Source organism: Neolamprologus multifasciatus, chromosome 15, assembly GCF_963576455.1.
Source record: "Neolamprologus multifasciatus chromosome 15, fNeoMul1.2, whole genome shotgun sequence".
NCBI lineage: Eukaryota > Metazoa > Chordata > Actinopteri > Cichliformes > Cichlidae > Neolamprologus > Neolamprologus multifasciatus.
Genome location: NC_140453.1, coordinates 10,710,274 through 10,730,261, shown reverse-complemented (window position 1 = coordinate 10,730,261; position 19,988 = coordinate 10,710,274). Strand labels below are relative to the sequence as shown.

The 19,988-nt window shown below is 40.0% G+C and overlaps 2 protein-coding genes across 6 annotated transcripts in view; one reads left to right on the top strand and one right to left on the bottom strand.

Annotated features, from left to right (window-relative positions):
• Window positions 1–1,233: 1,233 nt before the first annotated feature.
• Window positions 1,234–18,200, bottom strand: LOC146501632 (adenylate cyclase type 8). Its single transcript, XM_085132920.1, has 21 exons — window positions 13,915–18,200; window positions 12,641–12,852; window positions 10,823–11,551; window positions 10,128–10,277; window positions 9,877–10,007; window positions 9,598–9,709; window positions 9,387–9,514; window positions 8,766–8,924; window positions 8,275–8,509; window positions 7,950–8,120; window positions 7,759–7,859; window positions 7,183–7,384; window positions 6,598–6,690; window positions 6,257–6,417; window positions 5,891–5,972; window positions 5,572–5,730; window positions 4,621–4,767; window positions 4,313–4,405; window positions 4,074–4,188; window positions 3,770–3,972; window positions 1,234–3,303 (listed from the first exon to the last, which is right to left on the bottom strand). Exons 1-21 carry the CDS (start codon window positions 13,964–13,966, stop codon window positions 3,100–3,102), a joined length of 3,639 nt encoding a protein of 1,212 aa, XP_084989046.1. The 5' UTR covers window positions 13,967–18,200; the 3' UTR covers window positions 1,234–3,099.
• Window positions 18,201–18,317: 117 nt separating this feature from the next.
• LOC146501631 (protein EFR3 homolog B) overlaps window positions 18,318–19,988 on the top strand; it is a 31,405-nt gene continuing 29,734 nt past the window's right edge. For 2 of the 5 annotated variants that reach the window (XR_014869362.1, XM_085132921.1), the window contains exon 1: window positions 19,561–19,927. Coding sequence is in view for 4 of the 5 variants with exons in the window: in XM_085132921.1 (XP_084989047.1) it covers window positions 19,843–19,927 (85 nt within the window). In the remaining variant the exon portion in view is untranslated. Of the gene's footprint in view, window positions 18,469–18,738; window positions 19,013–19,558; window positions 19,928–19,988 lie in introns of those variants that run through there. The other 3 variants (XM_085132924.1, XM_085132925.1, XM_085132922.1) reach the window with 3 other exon arrangements.

The window sequence follows — 19,988 nt, the reverse complement described above, 5'->3', positions numbered from 1 at the left end:
TGCATCTTGACTTAAGAAACACAGAAATTCTCTTCAGTACTATACAAAATCCAACAGATACATGAAAAACACTGTGACTATTAACATTATTATGATTAATGTATAGTATTATTATGTTTATTATATGATTATTATGATTATATTATTATTATATGATTATATTACTGTTATGCTTAAGGCTTTTATAAAGGCTTTTTATAGACCATATATTTATATTTGATTAATTTTAGAAAAAAATGTGAAAATATATTTCTGTCCTATGACAACAGTGAAGCAGCATTCAGAGAGATGATGTTACAGAAGGAAAGGAGTGTTAGATACTAGATGAGCTAACTTCTGTAGAGATTATGTTTATTCTTTTTCTGTGAACCTTCCGGGTGAACCATCTTTCAAAATAGAGCATCAGTGAGCCGGCAGCAGAATACCCGCGCTGGCTGCAGACAGAACTAATGGAGTCAAGAGCAATCGTCGTGACTATCAAAGAAAGGAAGACACACCTCCAAGAAGAATACACCTTGAAAAAAGAGTTTAATAAGAGTCTCGTGTCATTAACAATTATTAATACAGAGTTAAAAAATTAAAAGCACCCAGCTTTATGGCAACAATTGATTCTATTAGTGGAAACTGGACTGGTGTGAATGTTTTTGTAAAAATTATATTAAAAAAATGAAGTAAAAAGTTTTGCTGATACAGACGTACTATTCGCTGTGAACATTTCTATACTGTAACAACAATTAAACGTGTCTTTGTTATCTATTTAAAAACTGCACAAAGTCCCATAGAGGAGCTTAACATTAATATTTAAAGTTAAAAGACAAACAAAATAAAGACTGGCGTGAATTTGTGTCAGTTTGAATCAGACCTACAATGTAAAACATTCCTACATCTACACCTACATTCCGCATCTTTGTTTGATTTTGATTTTAATAAATGATCAAGGTAAAAAAAAAAAAAAAAAAAAAAAAAAAAGTACACCATTTTACATATCTGGACATAATCACTCTGGTTCTTAGTTAGGACCGAAACTTAGGCTGAACAACAAAATAACATCAACATATGACATATTACACAGTGTCGTCCACAAAAACTAAGCCAAAGTGCAGAAGCTGAGTGTGAAAAACTAAGTGCACTCTTACTGTTTCCATAGGAATTAACAGAGTAAGTAGCAGACAGGTCCTGCTAATTAAATGCACTTAATTAATTGATTGTCAGTGAGTATGAGCACCTATAAAGAAGTAGAACTTTTGGCAGTTTGATGGTCTGCTGCATTCAGGTGTGTGTTAATGCCAAGGAGCAAAGCAAAGGCTGCCTATCAGTCCGGAAAAGTTTATAAAGAAACTTACAAACAATTTGATGTCCATCATTATATAGTGAGAAAGCTTATTCTCACTATTATAATATCTTTTGCTATAATGCACACCATCATATTTGGTGAATACATAGCATATCAGCACATGCACCTCATACTAGCTCTCAAGCACGGTGGTGGAATTGTAATACTCTGGGCTTGTTTTGCAGCAACAGGACCTTGCAGTCATTCCTCTGTATACCAAAGTATTCTAGAGTCACATGTGAAGCCACCTTTGTGACAGGGAAAAATTGTTATTGACTCATTGAACAGAAAAATGATCCCAAGCACAGAAGCAAATCTGCAACAGAATGGTTGAAAAAAAAGAAAAGAATCAAGAAGTTGCAATGGCTCGGTCAAAGACCAGACCTTAACTGACTGAAATGCTGAAAGAGAGCTGTGCATAAATAAACATGGGACTCTCCACCAATTGATCTTAGAAATGAAGAAGCTTCACGGATGAGAGGTGAAACTTAAAGGAGTCCACTCGCTTTTCTTTCCAAGCCCCTTGGATTACCACGACCTGGATGACTGAGGACCTTCACATAGATAAAGTTTTACAGAAAACATTTACATCAAGTTATTGCTGCTAAATGTGGTTCTACAAGTTACGGAGGTGGACTTAGTGTACTTTCACACACTGCTTCTACATGTGGTGTTCTACATCCGAGGTTGTATTTCAATGCTTTTAAGATCTTGTAAGGATGAAATTATATTTTTTTAGGTCCTAACACAAAGAACCTTAGTACTGACAGAGGTTGTGCTTTCTTTTTTTACCATGACAGTAAGAGGGTTACAGTGATATGTGAGGTGTTTTTGGCATTAAAACTGTTTCAGTGTTCCTCTTCTGAATCTCATAAATTCAGAACAACACTGACTCTGACAAGACAGAAAACAAGAAATAGTGGCTCAGTGGAAACTATGCAAATACAGTATTTACAAAAGTAAACCAAGCAGCAATCACTTTATAAATAAAGGGATTTTCTTTCTTTTTGGATTATGTTGCATGAGTGAATTATACTGACCAAAATCTCTTTAACGCATATAAAATTATTGGATATAAAGTAGAAATAATGCTTGACTTCACAACATAAATGTACTAATTAAGATAATACAAACAAACAAACAAACAAACACCATTCTATATTGGCCATTTGTAGTCTAGGAGAATTTGTACTGAGAGGTAGTGTTTTGCTTGGAGGTCTGGAGTCTTGCTGATGTGTTATCCCAGCAAACATAAAGACATGTTGGCTCTTTCTTTCTTTCTTTCTTTCTTTCTTTCTTTCTTTCAAAACAACCTTAAAATCAGTGCTTATAGTGTGATATAGATATGGCAATAATAGTGATGAAAAAGCACTTTGCACTGCTTACAACATATTTGTGAAATGTAAGAGGCCAGAACTTTGATTAAATAGCACAGTTAACTCCTAACCAACTAAAATTCAGACCACATACCACTCGGTGTGTCATGCAAAGATGAACATATGGGTCCAGAAGTCAAGAAATATGAGCATGGATGATTTCCTATAAATTCCTATTAACCTGTCCAAAATTTGCTTGAGATGCCAAAAAAGATGGGCATGATGCAGTCTTGGAAGAAATAAGAATAAAGGCTTAAACAGGATTGGGCTCCTGCCACAGGTAGCTCAGTATTTTGTCTGTGAAGCTAATTCAGTTATGGCAAAGCATTAAAGGAATATGGCTGCAGTGTGTCCTGGCCTACGTGCAGCCATTTGACCCTGACAGTCTCCTCAGCGCTGCAGTCTGGAGGGAGTCCGGTTGAACCTCCCGTTGCCCTCTCTCATCTTCTCCTTGTGTCTGGCCTGGACGAGACTGAACACCACCTCTGCCAGCGTCATGCGTCCTCCTGTCTGCCCTGCCAGGCGGCCATCTGTCATCTTACTGCGCATGGTCCTGATGAAATAGGTGCGGACTTTCCCCTGGTGCTCACTTACCTACAATGAAAAACATAGATCAAAAAGTGAAGATGTGTATATTGTCACAGTTAGGCTAAACACAGAGGTTATTTTACAAAATTTGTATGATAATGAAGACTTTCTCAACATAAATTCGCTGCTGGCAACATGTTTTTATGCTTGCTGGATAACTGAGATGGTTTATCGAACAGAAACCTCTAGAGCAGCTAGTAGGATCCAGCCAAAGCAACACATTATGAATCACCTGAAACTCTGAGGTTTTTGTATAAAATGCTTCTCCCACACTTAAAAAATGCAACATAATAAAATCAAAATGAGATCAAATAATTCCCCCCCTTCTGGAAGTCAGAATAAAGTTCCTAACTCCGAAGATGTCATTCATTGATTTAAGAGCCATACCTTATAGTCCACAATGCTGTGGCATTTTAAAAATAAACAACACTTGTTTAAGCTTAACTACTCTTCATAGTCAGTCTCCACGCACCCCTTTGACAAATATTTCTCCACGCAGCTCCAGGACGAAGCCCCAATTTGTCAGGATCCTTCGGGTGGCTTCGGGTACTTGGATGCGTCCGCTCACACCTGTGCTGTCCATGCGGCTGGCTAAGTTCACTGTGGAGCCCCAGATATCGTACTGCGGTTTGGTGGCACCGATCACCCCAGCGACCACGGGCCCATGAGCAATGCCTGTATGAGTCCAAACCCAGACAATAATTTCAGATATTTGCTACAACACTAGAAATCGCATGTGTGTGCTTTTGTGGGGCTGTGGCAGGGCAGCTTCTTACCCACACGCAGCTGAAAGCGTTGAGTAGAGTTCCTAATAATCTCTTTCAAGGTCTCCTGCATCGCCAATGCAAACAAAACCAGCTCGCTCAGGTGGTTCCATTCATCCATCAATTTCTGGAGGAGACAAAGATAAACATACAGTTTCATGCAAGGAGATAATATCATAACAAGTACCACAAATCAAAGCAAAGCTAATAAGACAAAAGGAAATAAGACCACATACAGAAAAATCTCCCACCTGTTTATCTGGAGCTAAACCTGATGCCGCCATGTAGCAGCTCCCAATTGTCTTAATCTTCTCCACATGGTGAAAATACGGCTCCTCAAACAGCTTGTTAGAAGATACGATTAAATTACACATCAAGTTTAGCAGCTGACTTATGCAATTAGAGGCTATCCTATTTATCAAATCAGGACTTGTGTCAACCCACAGCCTGGATTGAACTACACTGTCTCTGTTTTGTTTTAACTGATAAATAATTGGTCCAAAAGGGATAATCCATAAATAAACCACTGTCATATGATCATTTTGAGTCCAACACTCACCTCATCAAAGCAGGCAATTATCTCATTGAGTAGGCGGAGGCATTCCACTCCTTCATGCTTGAACTCTTTCTCCTCGAAGTACTCATCGAACCCAGTGATGGAGGCAAACATGACGCCCACTTCATCATAGGATTGGGAGTAAAGATCCTAAAAGAAGAGTCATGATGGGTGATTTCTTAAAATCCTCTTTGTTTGAGTCAGGTAAGGTACTGTGCAAAAGTCTTGAGCCACCCAACGTTATAAAACCACATCCTTTGTTCCAATTTGTTTAGTTGAATTGATGAAAAATGCAAAGTATAACACAGTTTTACAGTCATAAAATAGTATTTTTGCACCAAGAACGCATGCATGTGCATGATGTGTCTTAAAACTGGACAACTGGACGACAAAAGAAGAAACAGGACCTGAGAGATGCACCTGGCCCTCAGTGGATCCATCTACTGTTCACTGAAGCCTGATCAAAAATGGTGTCAGTGGAAGGGTAGCTGTCAAAAAGCTATTAATAAGTAAGGGAAACAGGGAGGAAAGTAACTGAATATCCATGGCAACGAGTCTTATAAAGTGGTGAATCCAAATGTGAAATTATGTTAAAATCACCGTCGCTATGTACTGAGGAGGTAAAGCGGTATAACATTGAGTGTCTACAGCCATGTGTAAAACATGGTGGAGGTTCTGTCATGGTTTGGGGCTGCATATCACCCAGTGGGGTTGGAGATCTTTTAAAAAATGATCGGATTATAAATAAAGCAAAGTGCCAGATTTTAAAAAGTACTACATAACGTTAATTTTAATTGTACAATTTCAATATAAGGAAACCCGTAGACAGAGGTTGCAATTCATTGGTCCAATCAGTATTTTCAAAGCACTGATGGTCACTCAGACTGATTCTGCTGTGGACCAGACTATGAGTCAAAAGAAGTGAGGCTAAAGGTTTTGGGGTGTTTCAGCTACCTCGTCATGCTTGCTCCGGTCCAAGAAATGTTGAGCTACATGAACTGGTAGGATGTTGTATAGCAGACACTCATTGTGTTCCCGCAACTCCCTCATGTCTGCCACCTCCTGCTGGGCCTGCAGACGCCACAGGAAGTCCAGTCTGGCAGTAGCCTCCCACTGGATAGAAAAGATACAGCGAGATAGAACATCATCTACCTGCAACACAGTCCTGTGTGACAGAAAACAGTTTTAGTTTCAATAACACAGACCAGAAAGTGTTGCTATAGTGACAGGATCATCTATAAGTTCAATCTGGGAAAATGAAGTGTATGAGCACCTGACGTCCATTATAGAAGACGGCAACAATAAACATGGCCATGAGAAGGAAGGAAATTCCATTTCTTCTGACATAGTGAGACCTGTAACAAAGTATATTAGGAAAATCGATACACTCTGTGGGCAAAAATATACCTACACATTACACTTAAAGGAGATGCTCAGCTTTGGAACACATGGCATGAAGCTCCCAGTGCACAGTTTTTGTGCTGATGTTAATGTAGGATGAGGTTGGCTCAACTAACTGGTGTGGCCCAAAACTTTTGATCATAAATTGTGTATAGAGGTGAATATTTAAATATAGCACTGTGTAGTAAAACTACAGCAGCTGTGCAGTTTGTATGCTGCTCGCTGCTCATACACTGACCTGTGCAGCGTATCGTGGCGCGTGAGTGAGACAAAGGTGAGGTGGCTGAGGTAGGAGTAGACAGCCACTGCTAGCAGCAGCATTGCCAGCTTCAGCAGGGAGTTCAGACGCAAAAACACCGCACACGTCACCATGGCAATCACCCCGCTCAACACGAAAATCTAAAGGGAACAAATTGGGAAAGATGAAACAAGCAGTAATGACCTCATTTTATTGAAATGAGATTTATTGTGATTTATTGTTAGTATTTTTAATACAAGACAGACATTTGGATAAATCAACAGGAAATCACATAAAATCTCTATAATAATTGTCCCAAATTTAAACTACTGTTTGCTTGCCTCAGGGTAAGTGCAGACAGTGAGTGGACGTGAGCCTGTGCCAGTCTTCTCAGTTATGTCAGCCTCTCCTGTGTTCATGAGGATGCACCACACCTGCAAGCAGTACAAAATGTTCCAACCTGGTTCTGCATCATAGAGCATAAAAAATATAAACCGGCAGTCAAACTTTCTTAAAACTGGCGATTTAAAACCTTTAATGAGGTTTTGCTTAATTTTGTGCTTTTTTCTAATAAAAAGAAGGTTTACTAAATAATTTTATCACTGCAAAAGAACCCCTCTACCTTCTTATATTTAAATAGGCTTTTTACATCACACGAAAGACCCCTGTGCTTACTTCATTTTTTTAACTTGTTGCACTCCTCTGTCCTGTTTGCATGTCAGGTGTTCTATAAATATCAGCAGGGAAGTGCAACTTTCTTCTTTTTGCATATGCATTTCAGAGAAGATTATGCAAATTAATGTGCATTTGGTTTACAAGGGTCAGTTACCAGGTGTAATACTGCAGACATACAAAGGAAAAAGTTATGTTGAAGAACATGGCAGTTTATGTAAATTACTCTTCTCTTGTGTTATTCAGACTCTCACCATGTCAGTAGAGGCCAACCCAAAGTTGATGAAGATCGCTATGAGGGTAAACAGGTTACGGGCACTGTTGTTTTCATGAATCCAACAACAGAAGTGCTGCAGTGATGAAGGAGTCCACTTGAACTCTTCGGCAAGGGCAACCAGTAGCAGCAGCACGTGGGCAAGCAGAAAGACTGAAAACTGGAGGACAGCAGGGAACAGTCTACGATTGGGGAGGGAAGAGGGGGTTAAGAAGAAGAAGAAAGTGAGTGAAGTCATGAATATTAATAATATTAATACAGTGTAGAACAGAAAAAAACAAGTTCAGGTGTCCAGTGTGACTGCATGGGTCAGTGCATTCTTTTAAATACCAGCAGGTGGCGGCAAAGTAAAGAAAAACAAAAACTTAAGCACAATAGCAGTAAAGTCTGGCAAAAACACTACAGGGAGCTCTTTTTATAATACTGGTTATACTGATGTGGAATTGATATTTATTTAAAACGCTATAAGCTGAATTGAAGTACAAAATGACTTAATTGAATCATAATAAGTGGAATTAACAGTGAGGACTGATTGTAACATATTGGAGTTTCCTACCTGGGGGCAGGGATGAGGGCCTGGGCAGCCATGAGAAACAGAAGCAAGATGAAGGAGCAGACCAGATTGGAGTTGAACATTTCATCTCTCATCTGGGAGAACTGGATGGGCCAAAAGCGAGAAAAATAAGTGTCACTTTTAGCTACGTCTTTAAAAATCAGCTATGGATCTCTCTTTTCTTTACAGTCTACCTTGTCCTCGATGTTTGTGTCCTTGAAGACAAGGGTCAGTGGTGTGATGTGCTCTCTGTGCATACGCTCACTACTTCGAAGCTCGATGGCATGCTTGATGCGTTTGTTAATCTCTCTCGAGTTGGACTGCCAAAGGGTGGGCATTGAGCCATTTGTAAAAGCAGCTAGAATCTAAAAGAAAAGAATAGAAATGACTGATTAGGGTGAGTGCAGGTGAGTCTCAGATGTGCCGAGCTCTTCAGATAATACGATTCAAATTCTTCACCACCTGACCAAAGGCACCAAATTCAGCACCTTCCTTTCTGTTTGGTATTTGCGCACTTACGCTGTTCATGTCAACGACAGTCTTAAAAGGTATGTCCGGACTCCATGTTTGAATTGGTTTTTGAACTTTGGGGGGCTCGATGTGGTTAACTTTGTCTCTGTCCTGCTGAGGGCAGATGAGGAAGGTGTCAATATTATATTTTCGTAGGAAAGCATTCCTATCACGACCATGGCCCTCTTCTGTCTTGTAGGTGCCTTCTAGACAATCGAGAGTTGCCCTTGAGATGTGGATGCGTCTGTTTCAGGGAGAAAGCAAAATTCATGCAGAAAGAAATTAAAAAATATTGTGGATGATGTAAGACAAGAGATCATCATTAATGCATCACCAGATGAAAATATATACCCCCTCCAAATGTACCTATTAAGAAATTAAATAGCATGTTTTTTATTCTTTTCTTAAATATTATCTTACAGAAAGCCTGGAAACATCAGGCACATCTTTGTCAGGTAACATACTTGACAGGAGTTTCTCTAATGGTTGCTGGTGCTCACCCAGGTATGCCCCCCGCTTCCAGCATGTTGGCGATGCCCACGTCCCAGGACCAGACATCAAAGTGCCATTTCTGCAGACCCAATACCCCACAGAGGACAGAGCCCGAGTGGATGCCGATCCTCATGTCCATGTCGAAGTTCAGCTGCTTCCGTACATACCTGGTGATTTTGTGAGGTAAAGTGATCGTGTCTTACAAACAAAAATAGGATCTTACACTCTCATATGGATACCTATAGACCCATATGAAAAAGAAGGGGGACCCTTTTTCAAGGTTGAAGCAGAAGCATTGTGTTACACAATCTATTGATACACACCTGAATGCTGCACACCAGCAAACTGCCCAGACCTCTGCTTTTACTGAGGTGCTCACAGTTGTTGATCATCAATTAATCAAGTGCACTTAATTAGCAGGATCTGGATGCTACTTACCTGCTTAATTCATGTGGAAGCAGTAAAGGAGTACTTAAAATGTTCACACAGTGCTTCTGCATTTCAGCTTTGTTTTTTGTTAATCTTTTGTTATTTAGCTGAGGTTATATTTACATAATTTTAAAACCACGTGAATTTTTTTTTTTTTTTTTTATTAACTTGTGTTTGTGTCTTTAGATATGATGACTGACCGTATAGTGTTGATCATAGCCAGACCCATCTCAACACAATAACGGGCATGGGCACGCTGGGGCTCGGGAACCCCTGACACACAGTAGTAACAGTCTCCTAGTATCTTTATCCGCAAGCAGTGGTGTTCCTGTTATAAAAGAAGAAGAAGAAGGACATTAGAAGCTGGAAGATGTTTTACATCAACCAAAAAGGACTCGCTCAGGCCCTCACCTCTGCCAGTCGGTCAAAACGTCCAAAGAGCTCATTGAGGGTTCGAACCAGATCCTGGGCTGACAGGTTCATAGACAACAAAGTGAAGCCCTTGATGTCTGCAAAAAGGATGCTACAAGAAGGAGAGAAGGATTAAAAAGTCTGAAATGACATAGCAAACACTTACTAATGGCATTAGGTTTGCCTGCAACTTGATAATCAGAGTGAAACCCACTTGGCTTATAAATCTTACGAGTCAAGGTTACAAATTTACTAATATACTAACTCGTGCATGTATACCTGACATCTTTGTACTGGTGGATATAGATCTTGTGAAACTCTTGAGGGTTTAGATCATCTTCCATAGCACTCATGTCAGCAATCATCTCTAAGGCAACAAAGCGAGGCAGGATCGAAAAAACTAGGCGGTCCTGTGAAGAAGTGTACCAATGTGAGAGTCAAGGAAGTGAGTTAATACAACCAAAGCTTTCATCATAACACAGATAATTATCTGGCTTTAAATTTCAGGACAGCTCCCATCTTCATTGTACCTGTCTTTGATTCTCTTGCTCTAATTTGAGGCGTCCTTCAATGCAACGTCGGGTCTCCAGAAAAACCTGGCGCTGGGCGTGGTCTGTCAGGTAGTGGATGAACAAGCCAGCTGTGTTCATCCCCAGGTACAGCAGGCATTTGGCAAACACCTGCATCGAAAGAGTGTGAATACTACATTAATTCATAGAAAAAAGCTTTAAAAAAAGTTTGACGGGGAAATTGGGGAAACAGTACTGGACTGAAGCTTGGGGGGAGGGTTTCTAATTCCTTATTACTTGTTGATTAATATGTCAATAGAGACCCATGAGCTTTCAAGAAGTACAATGAAGATTCATGCCGTAGGTGACAAGATTAAAAAATAATAATAACGAGATCATAGTGTGCTTTAAAGCCAGGGTAGGTAATGTGTTACTGAAATTCAAGTGAACTGAGTGACTTACATAAGCGGTCATCGGCTTAGCTTTTTGAAACCACACATACCAAGCAAAGGCTGGATCCTACTAAAAAACTTACAACAGTGTTTGCTTTCAAATTTCAACATTTCTTTTGTAGATTTGTGCCTAACACTGATGTAAAGTCTAAGAAATCAAACTTTCCATAAGCCTTAACAGTGTATCACTGATTTATCGGCATGATACACATTTTAAAAATGTAACAGTAGGAAAGGAAATTCAAAGGGGATTTTTTTTTTCACCTTTCTCAGAAGCAAAGCATCAGTGTAGCAGCATACTATCTCTACCAGAATGTGCAGTATTGAGGACAGGGTGCCCGCACATATGGCCCACAGCAGAGGTAATGGCAGCAGTGTGTATGTTGCGAACAAAGTGAACAAAAGGTACCACGATGGGTCTTTTTCTAGTCCGTACACCAGACCCCCCAGCACCTGTGTGGTCTGTGACAACCAGCTGGCGAGGCCAGCGTAGTGAAGCCACTGTGGGGACACGGAGTCTTTGTGGGTTAACACTATGACGCACAGAACTGTTGCTAACACCATGAACATGCCCGTCAGGCAGCCACGCAAAGTGTCTGTGGAAGCTTCCGGTGCCAATGCCAGGTACAGAACCAACATGTGCAGCTTGGCCACCACGTCTATCACGTTGGTGATGGCCAGAGAATTACGTCTTTGGGTGGAAGAGTGCTGCTGGTAGAGTTTCTCCAGGTCGTGGGACTTGAAGGTGTGCAATAGCGTGGGTATGTAGACACCACAGACAGTTCGACCCCAGTGGACGAAGAAGTCAGCGTCGCTGGAGTAGTCGTTAAAAGCAGCCCCGGTGCTGGTGGAATCGCGAACCAAGGGATGGACTCTGAACGTGGAAGAACGGCGCTTTGTTACCCCACGTGAGGCTTTGCTGCGGATTTGCCTGTTGATCTCCTCTATGTAGGTATCTGTCACAAAGATTTTGCGTGCTGGTTCAACACCCAACTGTCAAAGGATAAAAACAGGATCCTTCATTCAAAAAAGTTACAAGGCTATTATATCTTATTTGGCAAATCAGGGTAGACAAGATTCAGCATGCAAAAATAACAATTACACTTACATGGATAGTCTAAAAACAGCCACATTCACACACAAAGAGGATTAATTAGTCAGCAGCCACTCTTACTGGCATTTAAAACCGAGGTCACTGGCATCAGGCCAATGCCAAGGTAAATGCAGCGCTCACTTATTTAGCCAAGTCAACAAATCCTTTTGAAGCAGGAGAAACATTAATTCATTGCATATCTTTCTAATACTCTTTTACTTTTACCCCTATTATGATGTAGAAATAATAATAAAACAGCAGTGCTGCTTCATGCCTTTGGGCCGCTGGTTACTAAAGTATCTGTCTGTGAAATTAAGAGGCACAGGGTTGAGACACTCCTTTCAAACCATGCACAGGTTAAAAAAAAAAAAAACAAGGCCTAAAAGGCAAAGCAAGGTTGAGTCTGAAAGCAAGGAAGCTGAATCTTCCCCCACTTGGCAGCAGGACCCCGAGGTGCTTCAGCAAACAAAAAAGGCAAAAAATGCTAAAAACCTAAATCCAATTGTTTCTGAGTAGGTGTACAAAGCTGCTACACACCTGTCTCTTTTCACTTGTAACTTTCTTTATTTTGCTTTCGTCTCTTATTTGCCACATGGGGATAGAATGAGTCTGTGTGCAAAAGCATAACAGCAAGCAAGCCAAAATGAAGAAGTGTTACCTTTATGGATGCTGAATGTTGAGACTTGCTTCTAGAAGGATCTTGTGAGGCTTGCTTTATTATCACATGTCTATTGTAAATGTGAATCATTTTTGAAATATAAATGCCAAAACCATTTCAACACACGTTAGATATGCATAATGGTAAGAGCGCATTAGATTGTAATGGTAAGAGTAATAGCTTTTATTTTGAAAAGAAACATAAATTTCATGTGTGCTTTATAGCCATTAGTGAGGTACACTTTTGAATGCAGTATAAAAAGTGCATCATAAGGCCAGAGCTCCACACAGACAGACACAGCCTAAAAAACAACAATCTAAAACTCAATCACCTGGGCACTGAGCTCCTGCTGCATAATGATGTGTTTTACTGCGTTTTGCCACAGCATCTTTTTCCGCCGCAGGCCAGGGGACATGGTGGGGGTTACACAGGGCAGGTCACACAGCCCCATGGGGGAGACCTGTGTTGTGTTAGCGAAGGTCACCATGGTGGTGACCTCAGCTGACCTCAGCTGTTGGTATTGGATCAGGAGCAGGTAGGATCCTGGAACGTGAAGGGAAAAGGGGAGTCAGTAAGGACCAGATTTGGTGTTATTGCTTAAAAAAACAGAGTTCATCAGTAAGTTTTATAATAATAATAATAATTACAACTTTATTTATATAGCAGATTTGGAAGCTGTTTTGACAGACAAGTCAAAGTAGAAAACTAAATTCAAACAGATAACTGGACATTATGGCCAGTAATTAACATGTAAAGTAAACCCACTTTAATTCATTTTCACTTTCATCTTTCATCTACCTAATTTTGCCTAATATGAATTTGTCTTACAGAAACATTTCACTATGAATGACCTGCAATGTGAGTATTTGTTTGAATAAATGAGGAAAAGGGAATTTGATCGATAGACTTTTATACAGAGGAACTTTGTGTGGCTTACTGTACCAAAGCCACTGATGCATCTACTATCATAAAATGCTAAATATAAAGGATTTTTACAGTTTGATGCATCTGAATACCCCGCGTGAAGGATTTAATAATCAAAGGTCTTTATGCACTATATATATTGAGTAACAAATCTGTCTGAGTTCCTAATTCTTTTAGATAAAATTTGTTATGCTGCACACATTCAACCACGCCAGAAAGGGCCACCTGGTCGGCTCCATGTGTTTACACAGTGTGTGCCAGAAGAAAGGCAGCTTTCCAACGAATTATCTGGCCAGATTTAGACCTGAGCTGGTTAATGCTCAGAGTTAAACTCCTCCAGGTCCTTCTGGCTCTGGATGCTGTTGTCCCACCCACTCGCAGTCTACTGCCACCGGGCTGATTCTCACCAAGATCATGTATCTGCACAGAACAGACTGGATATGCTGAAACACATCATATTAGATGAGTAATAAGGTATAGTATTAAGTGTGCATCTTTATTTGTTTTTGAACATTACAAACATTACAGTTTCTGGGATGCAGAAGAATCCCTTTGACATTCCTCTTTCAGCAGTTTCAGCTGTCCCAAGCGGACAATAAGCTCCCCGTAAGCTACAATCTGTCAAAGGACCCCCCCCCCCCCAAAAAAAAAAGCAAAAGGATTGTAAACCACACAACTGACCTGTAACGTTTCCCGTATAGTGCATCCACTGACAATACCTAGTTTCTGCCATTGTATACGTGCATCCAGCTCATCATAATCCATTTTTGTTGATTTCATTGGCTTTGATATTTAAGACACAACCTATAAAAGGAAAACTGAAACTTGAAGCAGCCCTCGTTGCAATGCCATATCCAACACTGATGCGGACAGCGACATACAGGCCTGGCGAGACTCATGGAGTTGTTCTTTCAGGACTGCAGGTCACCATCTGGACTGTTTTGAAATGATGTCAAGAACTGCCACAAAGCAGAGCTGCAGGAGTGAAGAGTGCAAAGAGGATTAATTAGTCAGCGGCCACTCTTACTGGCCTGTAAAACCGAGGTCACTGGCACCAGGATAACACCAAGGTAAAGGCAGCGCGCTCTCATTTGGTCAAGTCAACAAATCTTATTGAAGCAGGGGAAACATTAATGCATTGATACATAGCACTTTAATACACTCTTTGTTTTACTTCTGGTAATGTGCAAAAAAATAATAATAAAACAGCAGTGCTGCCTCATGCCTTTGGGCTTCTGGTTACTAAACTACCTGTCTGTGAAATTACAGACACGGGGGTGACAAATTCCTTTCATACGGTGCACAGGCAAAAACAATGCCTAAAAGGCAAAGCGAGGTTGAATGCGAGAGCAAGGAAACTGAATCATCTCCCACCTGGCAGCAGGAGCCCAAGGTGCTTCAGCAAATAAAAGGCAATGAAGCTGCCTTTGCTAAACATTTTAATCCAAGTGTTTCTGAGTAGGTGTACAAAGTCACTCCACATCTGTCTAAATACAAATTTCAAGGCTCTTCTTTGTTTTTAACATTTTATTTGTAAGGTTCAGATTTTCATAACAAAACGCAAACATACAAATTTCATGTTATTATCTTATGAATTACCAAAATTACCCATTTGAACTTAAAGAACAAGTTCTAGCTTTTAATACAAAATCATCAAATACTGTTTCCCATGATAACACAAATTCTGGTTGCTATGCGTGTGTCTGTGTGAAGATGAGTCATTTCCACATTTAATGCTGAAGCTCAGTGTTGGAAATACAGAGCTCTCTAGTTACCATTTGTTTTCTAACCCTGAATTACTGACAATGCTTCTATATAAATACAATATTTCTTACAAACACTCCATCTGGTAAGACTTCAGTCAGCAAATCTTCTGTTCTTTTTCATTCTTATGAAGTAAATTGTTAAATTATATTCTGATGGATGAACACATTGCTCCAAGAGCAATACCAACATAATATTTTGCTTGGATTTCTTATGTATTATCATATATGAGGTTGGTTATTGTTACACAATAGAAAGACTTGTTTTTTCACAATTCAATTCAGTTTTATTTATATAGCACCAATTCACAGCAACAGTTGCCTCAAGGTGCTTTATATTGTAAAACCTATAATATTAGAAAGAAAAAAGAAACAATTACACAACCGCCTGTGAAGAAACATTTGGCAACAGAGGGAAGGAAAAACTCCCTTTTAATAGAAAGACACCTTCAGCAGGGTCAGCATTGTGCCAAAAAGTGATCAACTGTCATAAGCTAATTTCTGGTATTTCTGAAAAACTGCCTGTATTTAAACTGTTGTAAATACTTGTTAGCTTATAAGTTGTCAAACATATGTCAAATGTATCTCTCATGAATAATATCGAGACATTTTGAGTCAGAAAGAATATCCCTATCGCAAATTAGAAGCTGCAAAGAGATTTTGGCAAAGTCAGTTGTAAATATCCTTTATTTACCTGGCTAAAAAGACATTAAACATGTGTTTTTTAAGAGAGAGATGCCCAAGAGGGCAGAAGAAACTGCAACATATACAACACAAAAGGACCGGATTGATTATAATGTTGATACAATAATGCAGAGTCGTACGGATATGGATATATTTATTGCTTTTAACAGGTTTCATGGTAACATCCACACAAACTGTACAGGGTAATACTGAGTGTGCAATAGGTTAAAGAAGCAAAGAAAAGCACGAGATCTGTGATGATTGAATCCCTTACTGGGTTGATGTCTCCAGCTGGCTTATGGTCATTATTGTTGTAAGCTGGTTAAAGTTTTTCAGACTTGCTTTGCTAATTGTTTCCAGGCAACATGCAAAACCCCTAAGACCGATGTAATGAGTCTCCATCTGTCCCACTGTGACGCTGTGGCTCAGACCTTTCTTGCTGATTATGGTACAACTAAAAATAGCTGCCAGGTCTAAGGCAATTAGTACTGCTTTAACTGCTCAACAAAGCTCTCTGACACTTGAAATAAGGCACCTTTAAGTATGTTTGCTCCTAAAATGTCACAACAAACAACAAGGGGGAAGGAGTAAAGTGAAGATGAGTGCAGATCACCTTGTAATGACCCAGCCTTTGATATTCTGTATATACAAATGTCTGTGATTGTTAATCTACTTTACCTGTTCAGTCTGTGGTTTTCTTTTGTGACTCTGATTGAATTGAACAGTAAACTTGTTTACACCTAACTAGGAGTTAGTCCACTATGGGCAAAACCTCAGAATATAATTAGCATTACGACTAACATTTCTGGCTACACACTAATGAGATAACTAAAGCTAAACCAGCAACAGAACCAGAACACCAGAACAGACCTAACAGCCTGACTGTGTGCCAAGGATCGCGCATATGTTGTACACTGAGCTATTTCTGTCCGTTGAAGTGTAGCTCTGACACGTGTGTGAAGTTCTGGCAGTTGTACAAACCTCTTTAACGTAAGGAAGTGTACAGGTCAGCAGGGGTCAAAGCATTACAGAGAGTACTCTAAAGTAGCATTTCACTGACATTTTACAATTTTCATCAACCACAGAAATCTGTTGAGAACATAGCCTGCTTCTCAGAGTACTGTTTGTCTCCAACTAAGACGCCTCATATCCAGAAACTGAGGCATCATCATCCCAAGCCCTTAACTCAAGTCCTTGAATTCTCTCTATGGTGGTGAAAAGTTCAAATGTTTTAGTATTTTATTAGGAATTTTATCTAAAATACACTAATTACTATTAGTTACAAGTACTTACTGAAATGGCAACTTCATGAACCCATTTCGTTTTGGCGTCAGGATAAGTATACCTACTGCCCACTCACAAACAGCAGCCTGAAAACAAACAGATGTCAAACAATACTTTGAGAAGGCGGCCCCTTTTCTCAATGGATCTCCCCACCCCCAAAGATTGAGGGCCCATATGGCATAGCAAACCCAGTTCCTTATTACAAGTACCTGAATGTTTCACCTATAAGGTGAAAACAGTTGTCATCAGCAGGCAGCATAGGACCTCAGCACACACACTGCTTCAGGTAAGCCACCAGTATTTGCATCGATTTCCCATGCTGTTTACAGAGGCTTCCATGCTCAGACCTCAAGGCTCGCTTCAAAAGCTGTACAAGCACCTAATCAAACTGTTTGGACTCATAACCTGCACTATGGCCATATATTGCAGAGCATTTGAATAATTAAATGTAATTAAATTCATTTAAATGTTATTCAAAACTAACACCACATGAAACACTGATGGCACAGTAGGGCTAAAAGATCCTGAGGAGTGAATGGCAGCACCAAGTTTTGACAAGGTGCCAGATAAAGTAACGTGTTTAATGTTCACTTCCTAATATTTGTAATGCAATGTTAAACTTAAAGTGAAAGAGTGATTATGGACGATAACAAGCTTTAAAATGTCAAAAAAAAAAAAACTTTACTCAGTGGTTCCACCAACTGGTAGAATGAAAGACTATTGGAAAGCAGGATGCCCCATCCGCAGCTGGAAAATGCATCAAACACATAGCATCCACATTTCATTTCTTTAAAAGATTTTTTCTATATGTAAACGGAAAAGGTAAGATTAGGGAGCCTTTATCAGTCCCACTGTTTGTAAATTGACAAAAATTTACAAGGGAATTGCACAAGAAATAAGAAAGGTAGTGTATCATCCAGTGGAGTCCAGCGCTGAATAGAAAACCTTTTTAAGAGTTGATTTAAACACTATATGGCGTTTGAATTTGTATTCAGATTATTTGTATTGGCATCTTCTCTGGAGACAAAAAGCCAATATTTGTCATGTATAATGACTACCAGTGTACTCTTGACTTTTATAATCTTACCAGCTGCTTTGCAACATCAGTAACATTCACTAGACTAAATTAAATTAGGTTATTAGATTAAGTAACTTTACGCCTAGTACTGTATTTTTTCTGTACTCCAATAAATCTGTATTATTTCTTATAATGTTTTCAGAATCTTACCCTTTGTTTAAATATCATGTTTTTCCCTCTCAGTATTTATCCAGTGATTCAAAGACAGGGGCAGGTCCTGTCTGAATTGTACATGCTCTAACATGACTAAAGGCTCAATCGAGTGGTGGGCTGTCACCATATTTACGGCTAGCCAGGAGCAACTGCTCTGCTAGCCGTCTGGCTAAGTAAATGATGTCCCGGCGTAGCTAAACTTTAGTTAAGTTGTCCACCGTTACCTGTCCGCATGCCTCATACTTTTGGGATTTAACTGTTTTTTAATTCATGGTAAGCAAAAACTGTTTTCCGACATTAATAAATAACGGGGGGCTATAGATATAGTTAGCCACGTTAACGTTAGCATACTTCGCTAGGAGCTATGCCTACATTTGAATCGTAGAGTTAGGCTTGTTACACCTAGTAGAGACAAGTTTGTGTCTAAACTTAAAAGAAATCAAGGAAATGTACTGGAGTGCTGTAGAAGAAAATGGTTGTTCAATGGGAATGCTAACGTGTTATTATTTAACCGGTAACTCTTGATTTCGCATTTCTGTCCAGATGCTGGAGGATAATTTCACCATATTCTTGTCACTGGCTAGGAAAACGATGAGGGAAAATTATAGGTTTGGAAATACTCGGTGTTAGCAGTATATATTAGTGCTTCCGCTAATTTGGGCATTCCAACTTCAGCAGGCCGAAGACAATCCAGCGGCTTTCCTGATTTTCGAAGCAGTGGTGGAGACTCAACTCAGGACTTAAGTACCACCCATCTGCCCTTGTCTTGGATCCTGGAAAAGCAACGCCTCCTTGTGACTGATATTCAGCATGTCAGGTGCGTTAACGGCAAGCTATTTTACACCTGCTCCATCACTGCCGAGAGTAATAAATCATGTCCTCCACATGAAGTTGAACCAAAAAAAGGAGCCCAAAATGCATACACAAATAAACATACACTCCACGATGAACCATTGCTATCAGATAGAAGGAAAGTTTTTGTTATAGAAGCTTCCCATTGTTGTTTCTCGGCTGGATGATCTATCTGGTCCTGCAGCCAAGTGTGTGAACTTGCACCAAAAATCCCCTGCAGACCTTTTGCCCGTGCTGGCATCCATAGCTGACATCCATGGCTGCATTCCTTGAATCTCAAGCCCACTCACTGAATGGCTATCCCACAGTGCCCCTTTTGCCCTGCTTCTCTCCACCCTACTCTTTCTTTCTCCCTCTCTCGCCCAGCGAGCAGTCCTGGCTGGATAGTGGGGTCCATTGTGTCAGTGAGATGTTTATTAATGAGAGGGATGCACACGGAGCAGAGCTGCTATAGAAGGACTAATCACTAATCTCTTCGTTAATGCGGACAACCTGTGTATGCAGCGGCATACATTACAAGGAAGCTGTGTGACAAGGACATACAAGTTGGTGTTCAGCGGGGTGTCTTGGTGAATTTTAGTTTTATTTTAAAGTTTTTGGAGAAGTTTTGTTTCTAGGCTTGAGTGTTTGTGTTGGGATGGAAGTTTAGCTTTTATGTGTAGGAGCAGAAACCAAGTTCTGTTAAACAAGAAACCAAGTTTTGTTTATATTATATACGTTTGGATTTAGGAAGAAAGGTTTTTGTATCTATGAAAGGAGTAGTGTTTGTCTGAGTGTGTGTGTCTGTTGCCTACCATGCCTTTGCCTCCGCCTGATGTCCCGGCCACTCAGAGGCTGGCACTGGACTGTCGTACCCTTCTGGACCATCGCGTTGGCAAGGGTAAGTGACAACATCACCTCCCCTGTGGTCTTTGGGACCCTGCTTAGTGTCACTGAATAGC

Bases quoted from the DNA above. Each gene is read 5' to 3' on its own strand.
- LOC146501632 (XM_085132920.1), bottom strand. From the start codon at position 13,966: ATGGCAGAAACTAGGTATTGTCAGTGGATGCACTATACGGGAAACGTT. The intron at 8,925-9,386 runs GTCAGTCATCAT...CAAAATCACCAG, and splicing joins GCTATGATCAACACTATACG to GTATGTACGGAAGCAGCTGA. The intron at 6,418-6,597 runs GCAAGCAAACAG...TGTTCCCTTTAG, and splicing joins CTGTCTGCACTTACCCTGAG to ATTTTCGTGTTGAGCGGGGT.